Source organism: Myxocyprinus asiaticus, chromosome 39, assembly GCF_019703515.2.
Source record: "Myxocyprinus asiaticus isolate MX2 ecotype Aquarium Trade chromosome 39, UBuf_Myxa_2, whole genome shotgun sequence".
Lineage (NCBI taxonomy): Eukaryota > Metazoa > Chordata > Actinopteri > Cypriniformes > Catostomidae > Myxocyprinus > Myxocyprinus asiaticus.
This window is the reverse complement of record NC_059382.1, coordinates 31,230,454-31,255,442: the sequence shown is the minus strand read 5'-3', so window position 1 is coordinate 31,255,442 and position 24,989 is coordinate 31,230,454. Positions and strand designations below refer to the sequence as shown.

Here is a 24,989-nt window from a genome sequence, read left to right as displayed (position 1 = left end):
GCTGTCTATGCGCATGTATGATGCGCTGATACGGTGGTGTGCAGTCTCATGGAACACATGCATTTAAAAGGTTTTTTTGCAAGGATAGTATCATCTATAAGTGCTGCAAATGACCTCAGACATCTCAGCTCAGGAGGTGTTTTGAGTTCAGTTCACTTTATTTCCACAGAGCAGTTCATTGTGACCAACTCTGCAGCCTATACATCTGTGATTTAAAATATTAAATAATACAAAAACACCTTCACCTCGAACCATGATTTATATTTCAGTGATTATTATCATCATTATAATTATTATTTTTATAATTGTTTTTATGTCTTCATTTAAGTAATTTTCCACTATGATGTTAAGACGGATTCTTGCCTGACGGTAAATGAAAAGGTGTGTGTGTGTGTGTGTGTATATATATATATATATATATATATATATATATATATATATATATATATATATATATATATATTATATATATTATTCTTTTATCACATCATTATTTTAATTGCTTTTTCGTTTCATTTGGAGTGCAATTTGAATTTAGAAATGTATTTGATTTAAGTTTTTCGTTTTTTAAAGAAATTAATTTTCAATGCAAAATCACTAAAGCAAGAATATTCACCGATCCCTCAGCCCCGGGGTTGCCGATGTAGTTGGATATTGTAATTATTATAAAATATATATATATCATGAAGGAGGGAACAAAAAAATGTATTCACACACATGATGTATTTTCCCAGATAACGAAATACCCAACTGGTAGAGAATGCACAGATGAAGTAAGTTCTTTGCGAGAGAGATGTTGACAACTGTTGTAAAACCATCTTTCAAAAAGTTGAACAACAAACATTTTAATTGCACTTATTTGAATTTTTAGTTAAAATAAATAAAAAATTAAGTTCTAAGTTTGAAATCAGGGTGTCTTGCTTTATTGTGTAGGCTTAACCCTAACCCTGCTTAACGAAAATTACCCCATAGTAACACCTAGCGTCCAACCAGCGCTAATACGGTGTTCATCGTTTTTATGTGGAGTTTTTTTCTGCGACCAACCGACCAATCAAAACTTGGTCGACCAAGACTCTTCTCATTGACTAACCTTTGGTCGACTATCAGGGGGCAGCCCTAGTGGAATGCATTGTCTTTTAAAAATGTTTATAAAAAGATTGCCGACACATTGTCCAGGATATTACATAACTCAGATGTTTGAAGCGCTGATTGTTGTGTAGGTAGCCATTACGTATAATGTAGTAAGGTGACCAGTCCTGAATTGGAAACTTTTTTGTCCCATTTCACTTATTTGTCCATGGCTGGGTTTCCCAAGGCACTACATAGAATATTAGTATCACTAAAGTTGTACTTAATCTCTTCAGCGCATTTCCCAAAAAGCATCAAAGTTGTAAAGTAAAAACTAAGTAAATTAATAAGGGCTTTGAAATGCCATTTATGCAACTTAAATGTATCTTTCTCTCATTTCCACAGTTTATCAGAGAATAAGGAATGTTTAATAACTTGTATTGATATATTTGGATGATTGGAAAGCCATAGCCAGAAACAAGGCTTTGGTTGTGCCAAGGGAAAACTGTGTTCAAGAACTAAAGCACAAAAGTGACATTTTTTTTCCGGACAGCTCCCATAACAAAGCATTTAAGTTCTACTTTATAATGAGCAATCTAAGTGCAGTTTTGGGAAACAGGCGTGCTCTATGTAAAATAATGTTTTTACAAATGAAATATTCTTCAGGCACTCTTAGATCAACACATATCATATCATTGATGAACTCATGAAAATAATAATGAATGATAATAATATCATCACATGTATTGCCAGCCTGCAATATATAGTAGTATATATAAGTATTGTTGTAATGCTGAAATGGCTGGAGGTGGCTTATACCAGAAGAGGTACACATTCAAGGTTGATAATGGTGGCGCCCTAGTCACACTGAAAAATAAGGTGGATATGATGAAGCAGTGGCCATCTTGCAGAGGCAGCCTCAATGCAATAGGCTCTGCTTCAGTGAGTAAATATTAGGAGGAGGAGGAAAGTCAGGGTAGAAAACTACAGTTAAAGTGGCTGACACCATTATCGCAAAAGATAGACATTGTGAGCTGCTGTGGCAGCTTCCATTGAATAACATGATGATTGTGATAAAAGAGCTTATCTGATCAGGAGGACAAATGCTTCAGCACAGAGTATTGAGACATCCAAGTCTGTTGCATGGATCTGTCGTAGGTGGGTGGGGCCAAATGCTGGAAAGACTGTCACTAAAGTGAGGTAAACAGTGGCAGATTAGATGAGCAAGCTCCTCCTGAATTTACGTTTAAGAACTCTATTAATCAGTAGCGATTTCTCAGAGTAGGCAACGGATGCAGTGACTCTGCAGAAATTCGGGTGATAAAAATAAATGATTACATAAATAAAATATTATGAAATGTGAGCTCAATTAATGTAGCAGTAATCTTTCTAAAATCACTCTGGTGGATAAAGTATCAGAGGTAGGCATACCTGCCAACACTCCCGATTTTACCAGGTTTCTCCCGTTTTTCCACCCCTCCTCCAGCTGTACTCCCGATTTACAATTTCTCCCGATAAACTCACGATTTTCCGCATCCACACTTTGCTTATGAGAATGTATTAGACCTCCAGGTAAGGTTGCCACCTGTAAAATATGTGATCGTCCCATATTTAAATATGAAATTATGCGTCCCATATCGAATCAGTACGGGACACGATTTGTTCCGTAGGCTGGTCAGACGGCGTCACGGCGAAATCATTCCAGATCATTCATTTTACATTGACATAAGTTGGAAATTTTTCATACGGTGGATATGGGGTCCTCTGAAAAGTCCACACATTGTGCTGTAAGGGGCTAATAATGTGGAGAGTGTGGTAAGGGACCATTTGAAAAGTCCACACACTGTACTAAATGAAGGTTCAGTATAAATGTTCAATAAGATTATACAAAATTACACAGATCCAAAAATGTATGAATGCAATCATAGTCATAAACAAGACGTACAGGTGAGGGAAAAATAAATAAAGAATTAAAATAAAGTAAATAAAATAAAGATACATATAAACCAATACTGCTGTATATATAAAGAAGATAAATAATCGATAAATATATATATTTTTCAATATTTATTATATGTCATGGGTCAGGAAAGTTCTCAGCATAAAAGAAAGGATAGAGGCTACACTTGCTATTATTAACTCAAAAAGCATTTATTGCTAAAATTGTGAAGGATGTGGTAAGGGACAATCTGAATATATGTTACATTTCTTGGTATTATTCATCTTCAACTGAAATCGACTGCCGCTCACAATTCTCTCAGTCTTGTGAAAAAACTTTCAGTCTTTTCACAATCTGATGTTGGCAGGTATGGGTAGGCAGCACCTCTCAAGCCTCTATTCATTGCGCTCTCATTCAGCTCCTAAGCATGGTGTGAATGTGACTGGGGGTAATCGCCGAATACAGCGAAGTCACTTGAGGGGAGACACTGGCTCAGAGTAGCGCTGATTCATTCAATACGCTGTCAATCAATCAATGCGATAGTGCCCACTTCTAGAGAGCTCGTCCTCAAAACAGTCCTCCACAGATCACTATGAATGCGACTGTGACGAGGAGGAGGGTGGGGCTGGGCCGTGACTACGCACGGCCAGCCCCCAATCGGGCTAATCAGCTGAGGAGTGGTATAAGTGCATCGAATGCAGCAGTTCGGGAGAGAGAAAGCCACATGCTGCTGCCATGTGTGTGTTTATGTTGAGTGTCTTTTTGTTTAAGTTCTTCTTAAATATTATTTTGACTGTTCAGCCGGTTTCTGCCTCCTCCTTTTCCAACCTTAACCCTGTTACATTGGTGCCGAAGCCCGGGAAGTAGGAGGGATGCACTGTCATGGAGTACTCGCCACTACCAGCCAACCAAAAGGAGCAGCCGCGGCCATCCGCCAGGGGATGGAGGAGTTGCTGCCGACCGCCTGGACGCAGAGGAATGGCCGCCGTCCATGAGGGGAGGAGGGGCTCGCTGCCAGCTGCCTGGAGCGGTGGAGCCACTGCCAGGGGCAGAAGAGTTCCCTACCGGCTGCCAAAAAGCAGAGGGGCGTTCCATCCACCAGGGGTCGGAGGACTTGCTCCGGTCTGACCGGGGAGGAGCGGCTGTTGTCCGCTAGAGGTTGGGGAGTGGCTGAGGGCCAGGCGATAGAGTATCTGGGCACCGACGAACCAGGTTATTCCTCTCTCTCCTCTCTCTCTCTCACTGTTGCGCCGCCTTTCCCTTTCCCTCTCCTTTTTTTTTTTTCCTCCCCAGCCCTAGAGAGGTGGGGAAAAGCCTGCCGGCAGGTGGGGCCAGAAGGGTTGCTGTATTGTTGTGATGGACTGCCACCTGTCCAGGGTGTTTCCCTGCCTTTGGCTCCAGCATTCCCCGCGACCCTACATAGGAAATGCGACTATAGAATATGGATGGCTGGATGTATTTTTGTGGGTATTGTTTTTAAAGCAATGTAAAAATAATACATATAATACAATGCATAAACTTCAGTCTTTGATTCGACTTGATTTAATAAATAGTGTTAATATGAACATAAAAAAATAAAAGTAGCGTATTTCATGCTTATTTACAGTGTAACCCAATTATAATCAATGATGCCGTCTACACTGGAAGCGTCCGTTGTGGCACCTCCATCGCATTCATTCACATCCATAAATGGGTGTCCCGTTCCATTTTATGCAGCACGTCTGGCGCTACTACACAAATTAAACAGTTTAGAACGTTCATGTTGACCAGTCCCATGTTGTGTTAAATCAGATGACTTGCATAGATTTAACCTGAACGCTATATAAATGTCAAATGAAATTTAAATAGGAATTTACTTTGGAAATTCCTATTTAACACTGAACACTGAGACCTGCTTCCTCATTTTACAAGTCTACCACATGCCACTGATGTTAATATTCAATCAAATTTCAACTATAAATTACAGCCTGCCTATATATTATCTGCCTTAGTACCTAAAACATGGAGTGAGTCTGGAACACAACTCAGAAACAAACAAAAAAAAAATCTCTGAAATTACAAAGAAGTTTGAAGCATAGAACTGCAAGTTACTTGCGGAGGAACATTGTTATGTTAATTACGTCAGCTGGGCTTTGGCTCTGCTCTTCTGCTCGGATGAATCTGATGGTTTGAGGAGAACCGGTGTAATGCCACTAACAACAACACAACTCAGCCTTCCCCTCAAAAAATTAAATAAATAAATAACGAAAGGAAGAAAAAGACAGATATCCGAAATATATGTCTTATGAGCAGGGAAGTAGCATATCTTCTGCTGTTGACTGGGCGAGTGTTAATGTGTGAATGGAGAGGGAGCTAGGGAGATGAGAACAGTAAGGATTGTAACCTGTTTATAATGAGTCTAACACCTGTTTTTTGTTCTAGTGAGGGTGTGGGAGAGTTTAAAAGGAAGCCAGACGCCAGAGAGGAGAGAGGGAGAGACTGACATGTCTGTCCTTTGTGCGTGTGTGTGTTAGAGTGTTTAAAGACGCATTAGAGTGTGTGGCGGAAAGCCCGATTTAAGTTGCCACTGGACGGCTCTTTTTGTTTAGTGTAAATAAACGATATGTGGACTGTTCACCCGGATCCTGCTTTCTCCCATTCTCCCTGTGTAAATTCCCGTAGCCGAGCTCCCATGTTATACAGCCAGCACTGACGTTCTTTAGCCTGTAGCAAATTCCCCTGTGATAGTTGTCCCTGTGTGTGGAGTTTTGCTCTCAGATCAAGAACGTATTAAATGTAACTTTTGCTGTTTGAAGGACCCTCCTCCCAGTTTTCACACACAACATCTAAGACACCGTGAGGCTTACGCCCATACAATAATTCAAATGGGGAGAACACCATGGAGGCTTGCGGGACCTTTTGTACTCCGAATAACAGGGGTTCAAAGAACTTATCCCAATTCTGAGCATCTTTGTTTAAGAACTTAAGAATCATGTTTTTCAGGGTTTTATTAAACTGTTCGACCAAGCCGTCCATTTGTGGATGGTGCACGCTTGTCCGAATCAATTTAATTCGCAATAATTCGTACAGCTCATGTAGTGTACGTGACATGAATGTAGTGCCTTGATCAGTGAGGATTTCTTTCAGAATCCCCCCTCAGGAGATACATTTGAAGAGTGCCTCTGCAACACTACATGCTGAAATGTTGCGTAGAAGCACTGCTTCTGGATATCGCGTTGCGTAGTCCACCAGAACCAACACAAAGCGATGTCCGCGTGCCGTCCGCTGTAATGGCCCGATGGTGCTCGTGAGGTGGCCGGCGGATTCAGCAGCTAACATTCACAGCATGCCACACACCACCTGCGAACATCCCCATGAATGCCCGGCCAATAAAAACGGGCCATTAGACGGTGTAGTGCTTTTTCTCGCCCTAAGTGACCAGCCATCGGATTATAATGAGCCATCTGGAATAACATTTCCCGACAGCTCTTCGGTATTAATAACTGGGTTGCATCTTCTTTTGTCTGAGCATCCTGTGTCACTCGATACAACCATTCATTAATTATAGGAAAGTATGGATATGCAAGTGCAATGTCTGGCTGAATATGTTGACCATCAAATCACTCTCACTTGGTCAAAGGCGTGCCTGAGGGTTTCGTCTTGCATCTGCTCCAGAGGGAAATCCCCGGTGGGGAATCCTCTAAGGGCTGGAGAAGCCAAGGGTTCCTTTCATCCTGATGCGGAGCTGACGCAGACGGCCCCGGCTCCGCCTCCCCAGCCAACGCATCACAAATCCCAAACTAAAACTCTCTGTTACAGGACCCATCCGCACAAATTTCCCTTAATAAAGTGGAAAATGCTGGCCAATTCATGCCCAAAATTGGGCGGATGGGTGAGGCACGAACTAATTATATCAAAATTGCAGTCAAATAGGATTTTCATGTTTTTTTTTAACAAAATTTTTAATGAATTGAAATGCATATGTATTTAATATAATTTATATGTATGGTTTTATATGCAATTGAAGCTCAATTAATCACAGACTTTCAGAGTTTAATTGCAATTAAAATGCTATTTTACCCCTTGTAGAATGTGGTAACATACAGGTGCATCTCAATAAATTAGAATGTCGTGGAAAAGTTCATTTATTTCAGTAATTCAACTCAAATTGTGAAACACGTGTATTAAATAAATTCAATGCACACAGACTGAAGTAGTTTAAGTCTTTGGTTCTTTTAATTGTGATGATTTTGGCTCTCATTTAACAAAAACCCACCAATTCACTATCTCAAAAAATTAGAATATGGTGACATGCCAATCAGTTAATCAACTCAAAACACCTGCAAAGGTTTCCTGAGCCTTCAAAATGGTCTCTCAGTTTGGTTCACTAGGCTACACAATCATGGGGAAGACTGCTGATCTGACAGTTGTCCAGAAGACAATCATTGACACCCTTCACAAGGAGGGTAAGCCACAAACATTCATTGCCAAAGAAGCTGGCTGTTCACAGAGTGCTGTATCCAAGCATGTTAACAGAAAGTTGAGTGGAAGGAAAAAGTGTGGAAGAAAAAGATGCACAATCAACCGAGAGAACCGCAGCCTTATGATTGTCAAGCAAAATCGATTCAAGAATTTGGGTGAACTTCACAAGGAATGGACTGAGGCTGGGGTCAAGGCATCAAGAGCCACCACACACAGACATGTCAAGGAATTTGGCTACAGTTGTCGTATTCCTCTTGTTAAGCCACTCCTGAACCACAGACAACGTCAGAGGCGTCTTACCTGGGCTAAGGAGAAGAAGAACTGGACTGTTGCCCAGTGGTCCAAAGTCCTCTTTTCAGATGAGAGCAAGTTTTGTATTTCATTTGGAAACCAAGGTCCTAGAGTCTGGAGGAAGGGTGGAGAAGCTCATAGCCCAAGTTGCTTGAAGTCCAGTGTTAAGTTTCCACAGTCTGTGATGATTTGGGGTGCAATGTCATCTGCTGGTGTTGGTCCATTGTGTTTTTTGAAAACCAAAGTCACTGCACCCGTTTACCAAGACATTTTGGAGCACTTCATGCTTCCTTCTGCTGACCAGCTTTTTAAAGATGCTGATTTCATTTTCCAGCAGGATTTGGCACCTGCCCACACTGCCAAAAGCACCAAAAGTTGGTTAAATGACCATGGTGTTGGTGTGCTTGACTGGCCAGCAAACTCACCAGACCTGAACCCCATAGAGAATCTATGGGGTATTGTCAAGAGGAAAATGAGAAACAAGAGACCAAAAAATGCAGATGAGCTGAAGGCCACTGTCAAAGAAACCTGGGCTTCCATACCACCTCAGCAGTGCCACAAACTGATCACCTCCATGCCACGCCGAATTGAGGCAGTAATAAAGCAAAAGGAGCCCCTACCAAGTATTGAGTACATATACAGTAAATGAACATACTTTCCAGAAGGCCAACAATTCACTAAAAATGTTTTTTTTATTGGTCTTATGATGTATTCTAATTTTTTGAGATAGTGAATTGGTGGGTTTTTGTTAAATGTGAGCCAAAATCATCACAATTAAAAGAACCAAAGACTTAAACTACTTCAGTCTGTGTGCACTGAATTTATTTAATACACGAATTTCACAATTTGAGTTGAATTACTGAAATAAATGAACTTTTCCACGACATTCTAATTTATTGAGATGCACCTGTATATGTACACAATACATTAAGGGAACAACATGTTGAGAGAAAATTGGTTAGATTGGTCTGTGAATGATGTCTCCTTGAGTAAAGTAAGTAACAATCAGCAACACATAGACATAAATTAACAGCCTGACGTATTAGTCCCTCCCAGCTACATGTGTATTATCTAAAATCTGAACAGGCATGCATCCTTTGAAACACAGGAGATAACACAGTTGTATTTGTGCAAATTTTCAGTAATGTTTGGTTGAATTTAAAACACTGTTCACCCAGTTAATCCGGTTAAACATAATGCCTAGTGGAATATCTAATTTCCTATGTCTTATTAAAATAATATGTTAGTAAAAAATACAGATCTCAATAAAAGAAAGAGTAAATACATAATCCCCTATTGCTTCCCACAAACCTATCAGAAATTAGATATGATCCTCACTCTTTTCAAGGAGCACCCTGGGACATTAACTGACCATTTGAGTCAGAACCTTGGTTTTAACACCTCATCTTGAGGTCAGTGCCTATAATATTGCACCCATCACCAAACTAGAACATTAAAACCTAACACTTTTTCCAGCAGCGACCTTACTTTTCCCTAAGGAGGCTGTGGCCTTTGCAGCATGTGGGTACAAGAAATTCAGAAATTGCTAATGTTTTTTAGCTGCACAGAGGACATTAGTCAATTATCCAAAATTGTTTATAGGTATTATTTATTTAGCCTAAGGTGTTTTCCCCAAATAAGATCACTAAATTTTCCAAAGCCCCAATTAGCTGGCCATGGGCACAGCACCATGAGGCTCTATGTCTCCCATCCAGGTCCTGACCAGGCTCAACTCTGCTTATAGCTTCAGAAGATAACCCGTAAAAAACCAGCAGCAACCTTAATTGTTTCCAAGCTGCAATAGAAATTACTACAAGCATATAACTTTACGACAAACTGCTTCACTTGTGTCACTTCAGTGATCAGTGTTGCGGAGAATATAGACAGTGTGAATGTGATTTCATGTGTAAGCAACCCAAATTCATATTTGCCTTCTGTCCTACTCTTATGCACATGCTGTTTCCTGTCTCCACTCTTAATATTTCCTTTAATACTACTTATGATGATAAATAAAAATAAACATAAAGGTTGATTTTCATGCAGTGTTGCCCCCTCATGGGGGCAGCCATTTTAGAATCACGTGACCAGCTGAATACTGCTCGTGCAATCTCAGTAACTGTCCTGTTACTGGACACTTTCACTCTTGGATTAAATGAATTATGGCTGATTGTGAATAGTGAATTCAACAATGGCATCTGTAACTTACAACTACTGATTTTGTATGATGCTGCATCCACACCACTAGGTGTCTCTGTAAGTCCAAGATGATAAAGTGTAGATAAAGTGTAGTCAACCCTTACAAACTGTACCGTACTTTCACACATTCAGGGCCTCTGTACCTCTGGGAAAAAGGAAATAAAAATGCATCCACATGCCATGAAAAAAATGAAATTATGAATCCTATGGACAGACAATTGAAATTTGCAAGAGATTATATTCTGAGAAATTAATATAACAAGTCTTTTTGCAAATACAAATGTAATTTGAAATTAATAGGGAAAAAATTTAAAATGCTAAAAAAATAGAAAGGAGACTTATCACAACAAGCTGAAAATTAAATGAATACATAAAGAGAAAAAAAATAAGTATGCACATTTTTAGAACTGAGAATCACTTCATATCTCCTTAAAATTCACTAAAATAAACTTATGAGAATTTAACATTGCTGTTTTGGACAGTACCATGCATTTTCCATTGTTGTAGTAGAAAGTACAATGCTATTATGAAATAATTCACATAAATGAAGAAATAAATATAAAAAGGGATCCATGTGACCATGTGAACTGACATTTCAAAAATGCAGCTGAAAATTTCATTATTAGAGAGTTTGCATCACAACCTCTAGAATGCATATGGGTCCTATGAGATCCATGTGTTTAATTCATCTGGTATTATTCAATGCATTTAACACTGGTATTACACTTGTAAAACATTGATTGTATAGATTTTCCATCTGTTTTGTAATTAAATACCTATATGTTGTTCATTTCCAAGTTTACATTCATCCCTTGTTTTAATCCAAAGTGCATGATATTATACCTATTATCCACATGGAGCAACCTGAGGTTAGATGCATAATTCACAGCAAGGGCACAATGGTAGTATTTTCTGGACCACTTCTTTGTGAATTAGAACCTGCAACTTTTCTTTTTTTTTTTTTTTTTAGCGTGCCTCACCAATTTAAACAATAAATATAGCTGCAAGCAGCGATTAACGGGGTTCAAGTCTTTAAGGTCCTTTAAGTTCACATGCAAATGTTATTAAGTATGAATTAGATAATACAATTAAAACAATATTAAAGTGCCTTAATTTTGAGAAACATCAGGTGAGGTTTCAAACAGATTTTAAATTTTTTACATTCCTTACTGTTATAGTGCCACCAAGAGGCAAACGTATGCAATTTTTTCATGTGTCCTCCGAATGACCCCTTAAATAAGCATCTCAAATTTTGTGAAAATATCTCATTCAATTCAAGAGTTATAACTATTTAAGTAAAAGTGGCAATGCCCTCAGATTTGTGACATTGCATTGAAGGTTTATATATTAATATATTAATATATAATGGGACTCCAGAGAATCTTCCTGCACTGGTTTAGTTCCATTCGGGTGAACGGACTAGGACTAGATCAAATAGCTGCTAAAAGATGATTTTGTTGATGGCGGCCATGTTTTTTTTAGGTATGTGACTGTCTTTATAGATCTTGATGGCACCTTAGACACAGACACTGCATGCAAAATTTAATGTCGATTGGCCCAGCCATTCCATTGTTAGTGGAGATGCACAATTGTTTTTTGTGTGTCCTTAGAATGACTCCATACATATGTGTACCAAATCTGGTGACAATATCTGATTCTGTTCAAGAGTTATAAAATTGTTTGTAAAAGTGGCCACGCCCATTATGAATGTTTTGGCGTACCATTTGATGCTAAATAAAAACATTTAAATTCCTTTGAAATCGTTTCATTTTGGGACTCCAGAGAATCTTTCTGCACTGGTTTGGTTCCAATCTGATGAACGGCCTAGGACTAGTTCGAAAAAGTAATCTTTTAAAATAATCTAAAGTATTTATTGAACGTTTTGTTTCACACCAATGGTCCTTAGGCAAAGTTGTTCAGAATGAGGAGATTTACAATATGGTATTTCTTTATGAAACACAGCATTATATACAATAATTTACACGCATGTAAAACGCCATAAAAAGTCTAAGTCGCCCCGCCCACTATGTACATTTTGTACTGTTATGTACTGTTTTTATGATGAATAAAAATTTTAAAAATCCTTTAACAACTTTTCATATTGGGACTCTGCTGAATCTTTCTGCTCTGGTTTGGATCTGATTGGACAAACGGCCTAGGACGTTTGGATTTTTTTTTCAAACAATCCAAAATAGTGGGAAAACGAAGGAGCAGAGCAAAAATTTGACTCGGGGTAAAACTCTTCAGTCTGGGCGCAAGGAATCATAGGAAAAAATAATTTTGTTTCTAGCACTTAAGGTTCAAGAGTTATTTCCCATAAAGAGAATTTTCTTTGTTTTAATCACTGTAGCGCCACTGCGAGGTCGATCGGGGCGAGACTTTGTGCCGTTTTAGACTGGAGGAGTACTACCTTTCCTCAAAGTTTCAAGTCTCTGGGCCTTATGGTACAGTCTGCACGATCAGTTTTAAGGCAGAATAATAATAAAAATAAATAAAGCTGCAAGCAGCAATTATCGGGGCCAAGCACAGTAATGGCAAAAATTTGTGAAAATTGCATATTTGTGAAGATTTTAGGCAAACTGCTCGAAAAGCAATGAACAGAATCACTTGTAACGTAATATACATTGTTTTTGGCATCAGCCAAAGAGTCTATCAGTGACAATAGACTAAAATTATCAAAAGTTATTAGCATATTTAGAAACATTATTATGATTTGATTACAAAATAAGTCTTGATGCAGCATGATACATCTTATTGTATTTCTATTATTTTATCAAAATACACACAGATGTGAACTTTTTCATTTCATTATAAAATTGATAAAACATTTAAATACAATAAATTAAAATTAAATAAATTCCTAACAAAATGTTGCAAATGTTTTCTTCTTTAGTTGTCATATGAACAATCAGACAGTAAGTATACTGAAGAGCTAGTTTAGCCTGTTAACTGGCATTGTCCCATATATGTTTTTTTTAACGTTTTTTTACAGTTTAAGTCAGAAGTTTACATACACTTAGGCTGAAGTCATTAAAAAAAATTTTTAACCACTCCACAGATTTCATATTAGCAAACTATAGTTTTGGCAAGTCATTTAGGACATCTACTTTGAGCATGACATGAGTAATTTTTCCAACAATTATTTACACACAGACAGTTTCACTTTTAATTGACTATATCACAATTCCAGTGGGTCAGAAGTTTACATACACTAAGTTAACTGTGTCTTTAAGCAGCTTGGAAAATTCCAGAAAATTATGTCAAGCCTTTAGGCAATTAGCTTCTGATAGGCTAATTTACTAATTGCAGTCAATTGGAGGTGTACCTGTGGATGTATTTTAAGACCTACCTTCAAACTCAGTGCCTCTTTGCTTGACATCATGGGGAAATCAAAAGAAATCAGCCAAGACCTCAGGAAAAAATTGTGGACCTCCACAAGTCTGGTTCATCCTTGGGAGCAATTTCCAAATGCCTGAAGGTACCACGTTCATCTGTACAATCAATAGTATTCAAGTGTGAACACCATGGGACCACACAGTCATTATACTGCTCAGAAAAGAGATGCATTCTGTCTCCTAGAGATGAATGTAGTTTGGTGCGAAAAGTGCAAATCAATACCAGAACAACAGCAAAGGACCTTGTGAAGATGCTGGATGAAACAGGTAGAAAAGTATCTATATCCACAGTAAAAAGAGTCCTATATCGACATAAACTGAAAGGCTACTCAGCAAGGAAGAAGCCAATGCTCCAAAACTGCCATAAAAAAGCCAGACGACAGTTTGCAAGTGCACATGGGGATAAAGGTCTTACTATTTGGAGAAATGTCCTCTGGTCTGATGAAACAAAAATTAAACCGTTTAGTCATAATTACCATTGTTATTTTTGGAGGGAAAAGAAGAACACCATCCCAAACTTGAAGCATGGGGGTGGCAGCATCAGGTTGTGGGGTGCTTTGCTACAGGAGGGAGTGGTGCACTTCACAAAATAGATGGCATCATGAGGTCACAAATCGGTCTTCCAAATGGACAATGATCCCAAGCATACCTCCAAACTTGTGGCAAATTGGCTTAAGGACAACAAAGTCAAGGTATTGGAGTGGCCATCACAAAGCCCTGGCCTCAATCCAATAGAGAATTTGTGGGCAGAACTGAAAAAGCATGTGCGAGCAACCTGACTCCTGGGACAAAATTCCAGCAACTTAGTGTGAGAAGGTTGTGGAAGGCTACCCAAAATGTTTGACTGAAGTTAAACAATTTAAAGGCAATGCTACCAAAATACTACTTACCCACTGGGAATGTGATGAAAGAATAAATAATTATCTCTACTTTTATTCTGCCATTTCATATTCTTAAAATAAAGTAGTGATCCTAACTGACACAAGACAGGGAATGTTTTCTATGATTAAATGTCAGGAATTGTGAAAAACTGTTTAAATGTATTTGGCTAAGGTGTAAACTTCTGACTTTAACTGTATGTTTATTGGACTATATTACCTTCATATCTGACTTTAATCTTGACAAACCTTATATTGTTTGAAAGCTACAAGTCTCTAGCTCGAAACATGCCCACTGTTTTGTGATCTGAATGACGTCAATACAGTAATGCATTAAAATACTGAAAGAGTGGATTTTAAAACATGACACGTGAGCGGTATTACTTATCTTTTTATATCTTCTGGACATGATCCGATCGGATGATGGCATGACATTCAAGCATACAGTCCATGGTGAATGCACACGTTTGAAAGTAGAGTCAACCATTTTATCCAAAACAGCGAAAATTGTGGAAAAACTGACTGATCATCTTTTGCTTGTGTCATCACATAAATTAAAATGTCTATTATCAATAATATATTGATTATAAAATGTATTTTATCAGTCAGCATCGAGGTCTTGAGGTCTCCGCTATTCTGGTGAAACTTCTGCATTTTTTGAGCCCAGCCACAAGTCTCTCTGTGATTCACAGGCAGAGCTGCCAATCAAACCAAATGAAAGGCTCCAAGTCCTCTCCAAAATGTGCAATTGCTGTTTCAGTCAATAGATTCAGCCAATGGATTGCTAGTCAAGATTTGATTGACAGGTCATATAGCCATTGGTATTCCAGAACAGTGACGTCATCCTAGTGTTTGTTTGGATAGAGAACCTAAGGCCACCATTACACTCTGAACTTTCTTAAGAGTCTGATGACTGATCGGAGAAAAACAAAAACAAAAAAAAAGAGGAGAGGTAAAGGGCAAGGCGGAATGTCAGTGAGAAAGAGAGGAGAGAGAGAAAAAACTTGCTAGCCGGTTCCCAGACACGCCGTTGCCTGGTCCTCGATCACTCCTCCACCCTCTGGTGGACGACAGCCGCCCCTCCCCGGGCGGATCGGAGCAAGTCCTCCGACCCCTGGCAGATGGAATGCCCCTCCACGTTCTGGCGGCTGGTAGGGAGCCCTCCGCCCCTGGCAGCAGTTCCACCACTCCAGGCAGTCGGCAGCGAGCCCCTCTTCCCCTTGCGGACGGCAGCTGCTCATTTGGGTGGACGGCAGTGGTAAGGATTCCACAACAGCACATCCCTCCTCATTCCCGGGCTTTGGCACCAATGTAACAAGGTTAAAATGGGAAAGGAGGAGGCGGGAACCGGCTGAACATTCAAAGTAATATTTTAATTTAAACTTAAACAAAAAGACACAAAACATAAAACGCACACACAGCAGCTGCATGTGGCTCTCTCCCTCCCAAACTGCCGCATCCCGCAGGACTTATCCCTCTTCACGGCTGATTAGCCCAACTGGGGGCCAAGCGTGTAGTCATGGCCCGGCCCCGCCCTCCTCCTTGTCACAGACTCATAGCAGCTATTATTGATGGGCACGTGTATTTGGACTTGGCAGCAATGATCGATCATGAAAACGATGATCGATGGTGATCAAGCATGATGTGAGTTTTCACTTAATTCGAAATTCAGTGACAATTACCTGACAACTAAACACAAATGTGTCAAAGAGGGAGCTTATTTTTAATTTTGAGACTGATAACATTGTGGTTTTGAGGGGTACATTGATAGTCAGAGACGTCTCATTGCAACCAAACTTATATACGATGCTACAAGGCTATCGTTATGATCAGTGTTGGGGAGTAACGGAATACATGTAACGGGATTACGTATTTAAAATACAAAATATATGTAACTGTATTCCACTACAGTTACAATTTATATAATTGGTCATTAGAATACAGTTACATTCAAAAAGTATTTTGATTACTGAAGAGATTAATTTGCATTTTATTGTCATTTGTTTAATTTAATATTTAGTCCTTTCAGATGGAAAACATTTATACATATAAATGATGTGATCCAAAGTGCATTTGAACAGCGGTGAAACACTTTCTTATGATGTGTTACATTCATACGAGCAGGCAGAGAAGTTTGAAGTAAGTTTGGAGCAGAAGAAATAGAATAAACCTTGTGTAAATTGTCAGCTTTACGCTAAGCTAAAATGCTATTTCTTGCCATTTTACATGCACCATAATATTTTTTTATCAAGAAAATCCACGCTGGATCATAATTTTTTTTTTTTTCTATTAAGACCTTTGATATTAGGGCAAAAATCATATTCTTCATAATAATTTTGCATTGTTTTCCTGTAAAAATATCTAAAAATCCTTAAAACAAGATAAATTTGATTTATCTTGTTTTAGAAACAACACTGCATAAGATATTTGGGTTTTTCAGATAATGTATTTTTAACATGTGTATTTTGTCTTACTGTACTGGCAGAGTTTTTATTGTCATAACAAATGAAAAAAATCTACCAGTTCTGAAGAAGTACTCCAAAGTATGTGCGCGCTTACTAAAATTACCACGGTAACCGGAAGGAAGAACAGACAGACGTGCGTTGTGCCCATTCTTTCGAGTTTGGCAGCGTACCTTCACATAATGACAAAATATGATGCATTATATTTTGATTATGCAATCTTTTGTACATTTTGTAACAGGTTATTTTATAACAGCCTATAAAAATGAATAGACGATACATTGGAACAACAAGATGCAATTCAGCAGCCAAAGACATTTGTCAGACATGTTATTATATATACAGTCAAGTACATGTCATTGCCCCTCGAGTACTCGAGTAGACAAAATGGCCAACAATGCCCACCCCTAACAGCTATAGGGCTAAATCTAAATGCACAGTCGCTGATCAGTGTGAATGAATGGGCTCTTTGGATCATTTATTATTTTATTTAGAGGTGTAAACAAACTATTATACAATTTATGGCAGAAAAATGTGATGTTTGTTAGAAATGTGAATTACTGGCTTCCACTGCTAGCAATACTTACACTGTAACCATGCATTATGAATATAATTATAATAATTATAATCTGTAATGAATTTTATATAATGTTTTGCAATAAAATAGTAGTGTCATGTAGTTTGAGTGGTGTTTCTGAAATTAGTTTTTCAAAAAATGCCTGAAATTACTTTTCACTCTTGCACCAATGGAGTTCTGATTTCATCCTGTGACCACTTTAATAAAATAAAAGTTAAAGTGCATTGCATTGTATTTTAATTTAAATAAACTTAAACTTCAATATTTTATTTTATTTTTTATTTAAATTAACTTAAATAACTGATTTCACTTGCACAATAATCTCCCAAAGTGTCTTCTTTAAAAAGAGTCCATAAATAGATCTGTAGACCCAAGCATTTAAATCTGAGTATGTCACTCTTGGAACAATGGAGCTTTAATGTCATCTTGTGGCCACATTTGGTACTGCGTCTACAATAATTCTAAGAAATTTGGCGTTTTATAGCTTATTTTACTTTACCAAAATTAGGTCTCTATTCCCAAGCATTCAATAGTAAATTTAAAAATGTAAATTTCTGGTAAATGCTAACAAAGGGGAGTGCCAGTTAAGGGGATAGTATAAAAAAAAAAAAAACATTTGTTATTTTTAAGTCAGAGATGACTGAGAGTAAAGAAATGCAGTGCAGTGAGTCAGATGTTCATTTATTAACTATTCTGGGCTGTGTTTCCCAAAAGCATTGTTAGTGTAAGTTGATTGTAGGTACCATAGGCACCAATGGTCTTTAAGAGCAACTTGGGCTAAAAATGCTTTTGGTTAACACAGCCCTGAGTGATTCCATTAATTTAGTTGAATGATTTATCAGACTGAATCAAGTAAGAGTGAATTACTGCAATGCTATAGAGGCGATGCTATAGAGTAATTTTTTTAATTTGAGTAAATTTAGTGGAATGAGTGAAAATGACAACAAGAAAGAAGTGTTTTTTGCTATTATTTGGTGGTACATGTTTTTGTGTGTGTGTGTGTGTGTGTGTGTGTGTGTGTGTGTGTGTTGTTACATTTAGTTTAGACTGCAAGCTCACAAAAACTTTTGATTAGCATGGTCTGAAGATGATCTGAGCAAAATCTGGTGAAAATTTGATTTTCATTTTGGGAGGAGTTAAACATTTTTTTATTTAAAAAAAAAAAAAATAGGTTTTCAAGTAAATTAATAATGGCCGACAAGAAGTTTGGCCGACCATGACAAATGTGGTATCGTTAAACTTGGCTTGACCCAAGGAATCTATCAAGACTAGTGTCATAACAATAGGCTAAAATTATCAAAGGTTATTAGCATTTTTATATGTTTCGTTATATTTTTTGACCACAAGCTAGCAGTTTCCTGAAACTTGTGGAGCACCTTCAGGGCATTGTGCCAATAACACATAAAGAGTTTCATAATTATACACCAAAGCGTTTGTAAAATACAGCATTTTACAACAAAATTAAAAATGGCCAACACCCAAAATGGCAGACATAGGCAAAATTGGTATCATTCGATACGGTATGCCCCACAGAATCTAAAGAGTCCAGTTTCGTGATTTTAGGACAAACCGTTCAGAAGTGATAAGTAAAAATAGCAATTTCATTTTTGTATCTCGTAACCAGTAGGTGGTGCTGTGCCAAAACTGCTCAAGGATCCTCAGGTCATGGTTGTCATAACACACACCAAGTTTGGTCTGAATGCGCTAAAGCATTGCGGAGATATAGGCTTACAATTGATTTTGCAGTGTTCCTCGTCAAATTTCTTCACAAATTATTCGAGAATGGTTTGGTCTTTCAAAAATCTTTCAAATCTATTCATTGGCATGGTCTAAAGATGATCTCAGCCAAATTTGGTGAAAATCGGAACAACTGTCTAGGAGGAGTTCGAAAAAGTAGGTTTTTAATTAAATTAATAATTGCCGACAGGAAGTTTGGCCGACCGTGACAAATGTGGTATCGTTAAACTTGGATTGACCCAAGAAATCTATCAAGACCAGAGTCATAACAATAGGCTAAAATTATCAAAAGTTATTAGCATTTTTAAATATTTCGTTATATTTTTTGACCACAAGGAGGTACTGTCCTGAAACTTGTTGAGCACCTTCAGGGCATCGTGCCGATGATACATACCGAGTTTCGTAATGATACACCAATGCATTGTAAAATACAGCATTTTACAACAAAATTCAAAATAGCAGATGCCCAAAATGGCCAACATAGGCAACATTGGTATCAATCGACATGGTATGCCCCACAGAATCTAAAAAGTCCAGTTTCATGATTTTAGGACAAACTGTTAAGAAGTTATAAGCAAAAATAGCCATTTTTTTTATATCTCCTGACCCGTAGGGGGCACTGCGCCGGAACGCTGCAGGTCACCTTAGGGCATGTTGGCTATGGCACATACCAAGTTTCGTCACAATCCGTCAAAGCATTGCACGTTCTTCGTTGAATTTGTTGAAACGCCTAAGACTTATGGCCTAGGATAAGTACGAAAAAGTTGGTTTTTCTGAAAATTCTAAATGCCGGAAAATCAAGATAGGCGGAAATTGAAACCAGGCTATGCTTTTGGCTCAGCATGAGCTCAGGAATCAGAGGGAAAAAAAGAATTTTGTCTCTAGGACTTACGGTTCAAAAGTTATTAGAATAAACATGAGTGAAACTTTAAATTGTTGGTGGCGCTAGAGGGTTTGAAATAAAAACTCCAAATTTGCTATGGTAGCACTTCAGACTGTTCTCTATCTGTGTGCAAAATTTCATAACTTTCCCTCGAACGGTTCTATGGGCTGCCATAGGAAAAATATACAGAACAATAATAATAATAAAAAGAACACTAACAAACACAATAGGTGCCTACACTAAATATAGCTACATATATGAATATATCAATATAGAGTCTTAGCAGTATAGAATACATAATGTTGTCAATTTACAAGTTTATAACTAAAATTCATATGTGTGGTTAGAGTTGTTGAGACATTTTATACCACCAAACATGAATTGCATATTTTACTGTTGTACAGCCTTATTTATACTGTCGCCCAAAAGTCCTAATTTATTTTCAATGTGTGTAAAACTCCTTAGAATAAAATATTATTTATATCAACCATCTAATATAATTTATTAATTAAATTATCATTACAGTTAATTTTCCTTGAAACAAACAAACAAACAAAAATACAAGCAGTTTATAAAGAAGTATAAATACAAATACATTGTCTTTTCCCACCCACATATGCATTTTATGGGAGTAAATTGCATATGCATTCTAGGGTTAAAGATTTTAATCATTGTTAGATGTACAGTATACACCTGTGTTTAAATTTTTCTTGTTAATTCTTCTACATAATAATTATTTCACATCTATACCAAGTAAATTCCCTACATTCAATCATTTACCAGTGAAAAAATGTCCCAGTTTTGACAGACCTGCTCTGAGATAACTAAGAGCATCTTTATTTGCTTCCTCAGCTATGGCAACTTTCCTCAGATCCTCCAGTTCCCTGACCCAGTTATCTTTACCAGCCTCCTTCACTCTGGGGATGAAGAAGTCAAGATGCTGAAGAGTGAAAGCAGAGTCTGGTTTCAGTGCAATCTTAGACAGATGACTGATGGCCATGAAGGCATCACGTAGCAGATTCGCCTTTTGTGCCTCAATCTCTTTCAGATCTTTGTCAAGACATTCCATTAAAAATGAAAACATCTTTGACTGCTCTTGTGCTTTTTCATACTCTCTTTTAATATCTTCATATTCCATTGTAATGCTTGCATTTATGATCATATATTTCTTGTTTTCTTTGACATGTTTACTGTGGTGGCACTTCCCTGTGCACACAGTGCAGAAACCATTTTTCATGACTTCACATTTACTTGGATTAGAAACCCACCAGCAGTCATATTCATGGCAGTTTTCTTCACAGACAGTGCAGGTGGTTGCCTTTCTGTGCTTCCAAGATGCATTCTCAATAGGAACCTTCCCCTTGCGAACTTTGTTGATTTTTATGGAAAAGTTTTTGCACTTGTCAATCTTTTCCTTGTTTTGTCTGATTGCATCTTGAATCTGATTTTTTTCTGCCTTTTTCAGCTCCTTCTCTTGAATTTGCATCTTTAAGTTAGAGATGGAGGCTTCAAGCTGAATGCGCTCACTTAGTACATCTGAAGTCATCTCTAAACTTTTCCTGTTCTTTTCTTCTAGTGACTCAAAAAATGTCTTCATGCTTTCCATGCTGACATCCCATGCACCTCTTTGCACGTTAATGTAACGCATCTCAGTTTGACGTTCCTCAGCTGCACGGTTGTTGAATAAGTAATGAACAGGTTGGCCACTGCTGTCTCTTTTGCATGGGATTTTAGTTTTATTAATCGCATTGAGGACATTTTGAGGAGGCAAACCATCAGAGTGTGTGATGAAAAACAAAATATTGTTCACTATGTCTTTTCCGAACAGAGACAGAATTGAACTGATTACGTAGTGCTGTCTGTCTGAGAGGCGGTTATTTGAAGCTTTAATTACAAAACAGACGGCATCAATCTCATTCACTCCATCTTTGCTATGAAACAAAGTGGATAAATTTTCAGCAACTTCTATATCTTTTTCCAATCCCCTGGTGTCTCCATATCCTGGAGTATCGATAATGGTGAGGGATTGTGGACTCTTCATGGAAAAGACCTCATAAATAGTGATTTCAGATGTTTGAGATTCTGATTGGTCCTTGGCCTCTTCTTCTGTGATTTCATACCAAATGTTGTCATCAAATTTAATTTCCAGTAAGAAGTTGACCATGGTGTTTATGAGAGTGGTCTTGCCTGTGCCAGTCTCTCCCACCAGAAGTATAACTTTGTTTTGTTTACTGGCATCTCTTATGCCATATATCCATTTTCTGATTTTGCCTTTCTCATCAAGATCTTTTCTCTCAGTATTTAAACGGTATCTCTTTGGATTTCCCTCACGAATATAAAAGCGATTGGTTGGTGATGGTTTGGGATTTCTGTAAAAAGTGGATTGAAGCAAACATGTCTTAGAATCAATGTAAAAGCATGGTTAGAAATAATATTTGTGAGTAATTACTGTTGAAGAGTTTATATTCATCTGCATAACTGTGACAACAATCAGACAGAATAAGTGATTCAGAATGTGTTGTAATAGATTAAGTAAAATTTAATTCTGAGGTTCTTCTCAAGGATGGTCATCCTTGATTGTTGCATAATAATAAATGATTTATTTTACCAAACATTTTATTTATTTTACATGAAAATAATGGTTAATTAAATGCTAAGAAATGGAGAAATCAAATAGTTCTGCATGGTAGTAATTATTATAATAATATATACTGTATATTTATGAATATTATAATAATAATTCACTCGCTGCTCCCAATAACGCACAGATGATGAGAAGCAAAATAAACATATTTAGAAAAGAAACGAAATCCCTCAAAAGGCATTAATAACTTTTTTTTATTATTTTATTTAAAATAGTAAAGATAAATATGCTGTTGTGTGATCTATTAAGAACAAAGTGTCTGAAACATTCTTTGTTACATAGAAGAATAAAATGGTGTTCTTTTATCATTTTCAGATTTACCTGTCCCTGTACATCTTGTAAAGGTTAACAAACTGTGGTTGCTCGCTTTACATAACCATCAGACAATCTCTTCTTATCCAAGTGAGCTGTAATATGCTCTCAGTAGATGGCGGTAATTCACTATTTTTGTTTGTGATCTGCCATTACAAAAGAAGAAGATGACGCTGCCTGATTTTGATCAGCAGATAGAAATATGCTGCCAGATCATCGGATGTTTTGCCGGTAAATGTTTGGCTTCTACGTAATAAGGAAATATATTAGTTATAACATGACCAACATGATGTAGCGTTTGGTCACGCTACACCGCTACTTGCTGGAAAAAGTAGTTCGCTACTGCAAAAGCTACTCTGTTTTAAAGCAGCTGAGCTAATGTCAAGCTACTGAAAAATGTAGTTAAGTTAGTAGCATCACTACATGTAGTTAGCTACTCCCCAGCACTGTCCAAAGCACACATCCAAATCAACAAAAGAATGGCTTCAGCAAAAAAAGATTAAAGTTTTGGAATGGCCCAGCTAGAGCCCAGACCTGAATCCTATAGAAAATCTGTGGGGGGACCTGAAGAGGGTCATACACAGGAGATGCCCTCGCAATATGACAGATCTGGAACGTTTTTGTAAAGAAGAGTGGGAAAATATTCCCAAGTCAAGATGTGCCAAGCTAACAGACTCTTATCCAAACAGACTGAGTGCTGTAATAAAATCAAAGGTCTTCAACTAAGTATTAGTTCAGGGATGTGCACACTTATGTAGTTAGGTTATTCTAAGTTTTTTATTTTTTCTCTGAAATGTGTCACTTTGGTTTTCAGTGGCATTGCATAGGTTGTAATTTTTATATTAAAGGTGCAAAAATTCTGATATGATTCATCTTTGTTGAATTTTTTACATCACAAAAACCTGCTGTTTTAACAGAGATGTGTATCCACTGTATGGATTTCATAAAATTCCATGTAACAGCACTTTGTACCTGTATGGTTTTATGTTGTAGAAAATTGTTTTAAATATTTTCATTAATTTAATATCAGTGTACACCTGTGCTATTTCCTATTATGGATCAATATGAAAGTGAACGAAATATGAAGATGTGCTGTATGACTAAGTGGAACAATGTGTAAATTAAAATGATCAGTGCTGATATGTTAAATTGTGTAATTTAACATATGCCTGCCCCCACCACCCACCTCCTTGTAGAAAGTGGTAACATAAATGTAAAACTCACCTGGAATCCATAACGGCTTCTGAATGAATTTGTCAATTGCACAGAAAACCTTCACAATGCTTCTGTAATCTACTTACAACAAAATAAATCTTAATCTTGCTTTTCAAAAAACATATGTACATGATGCATTAAGAGAATAACATGTTGAGAGAAATTTGGTACCAAGTTAATATTCGTGCACACCTGTCTGTAAATGATGTCTCCTTGAGTAAAAGTGAGTTATAATCAGCAACACATAGACATATGTTAACAGCCTGGCATATTAGTCCCTCCCAGCCACATGTTATCTAAAAATCTGAACAATTTTAATCTTTTGAAACACAGGAGGTAACACAATTGTATGTATGTTTTCAGTAATGCATGGTTGCATCTAAAACAACCTGTTTACCCTGTCAATCTGCTAACCTTAACATCTGGCCTCTTTTTATGCATGAGCTTGAAAACAACATACCCAAAGTAAAAGTTCTTGAACCATTTGGTCTACAAACACAAACTTGGGCTCGTTTGAAAGTAGACACTTAGACATTTGTTATTCAAGAGTAAAAATGTATCATTTTAGTACAAAAAAAAAAATATTTTGTTAGAGCTATTCAAATATTTTGAATAGTGACCATAAATATTTTTATAAAATACTTTATTTTTAAATATGCAAGACTATGCGCAGTGCCCCAAAAACACATCTGATACAAAGCCACATGTCTGATGAAGGTCTTACACAATTTTGAAGTCGATATGACCAAAACTTTTTGTTCCATAATGATTTATGTAAGTGTACTTCCAAAATAAAGGTCACTTGGAGGCGCCAATAGACAACTTGTAATAAGTACGTAAACCAGATGTTGAAAGTGGTTCAAAACACACAATTTGCTTATATTTCAATGTAAAAAAATACCACAAAAACCAAAATATACACGAAGATATC

General features: G+C 37.3%; 1 protein-coding gene across 1 annotated transcript; it reads right to left on the bottom strand.

Moving 5' to 3' along the window:
* Positions 1-16,252: 16,252 nt before the first annotated feature.
* LOC127430330 (uncharacterized) lies at positions 16,253-24,541 on the bottom strand. The gene is made up of 2 exons (XM_051680064.1): positions 24,068-24,541; positions 16,253-22,256 (listed from the first exon to the last, which is right to left on the bottom strand). Exons 1-2 carry the CDS (start codon positions 24,076-24,078, stop codon positions 20,660-20,662), a joined length of 1,608 nt encoding a protein of 535 aa, XP_051536024.1. The 5' UTR covers positions 24,079-24,541; the 3' UTR covers positions 16,253-20,659.
* Between the last annotated feature and the right edge of the window lie 448 nt (positions 24,542-24,989).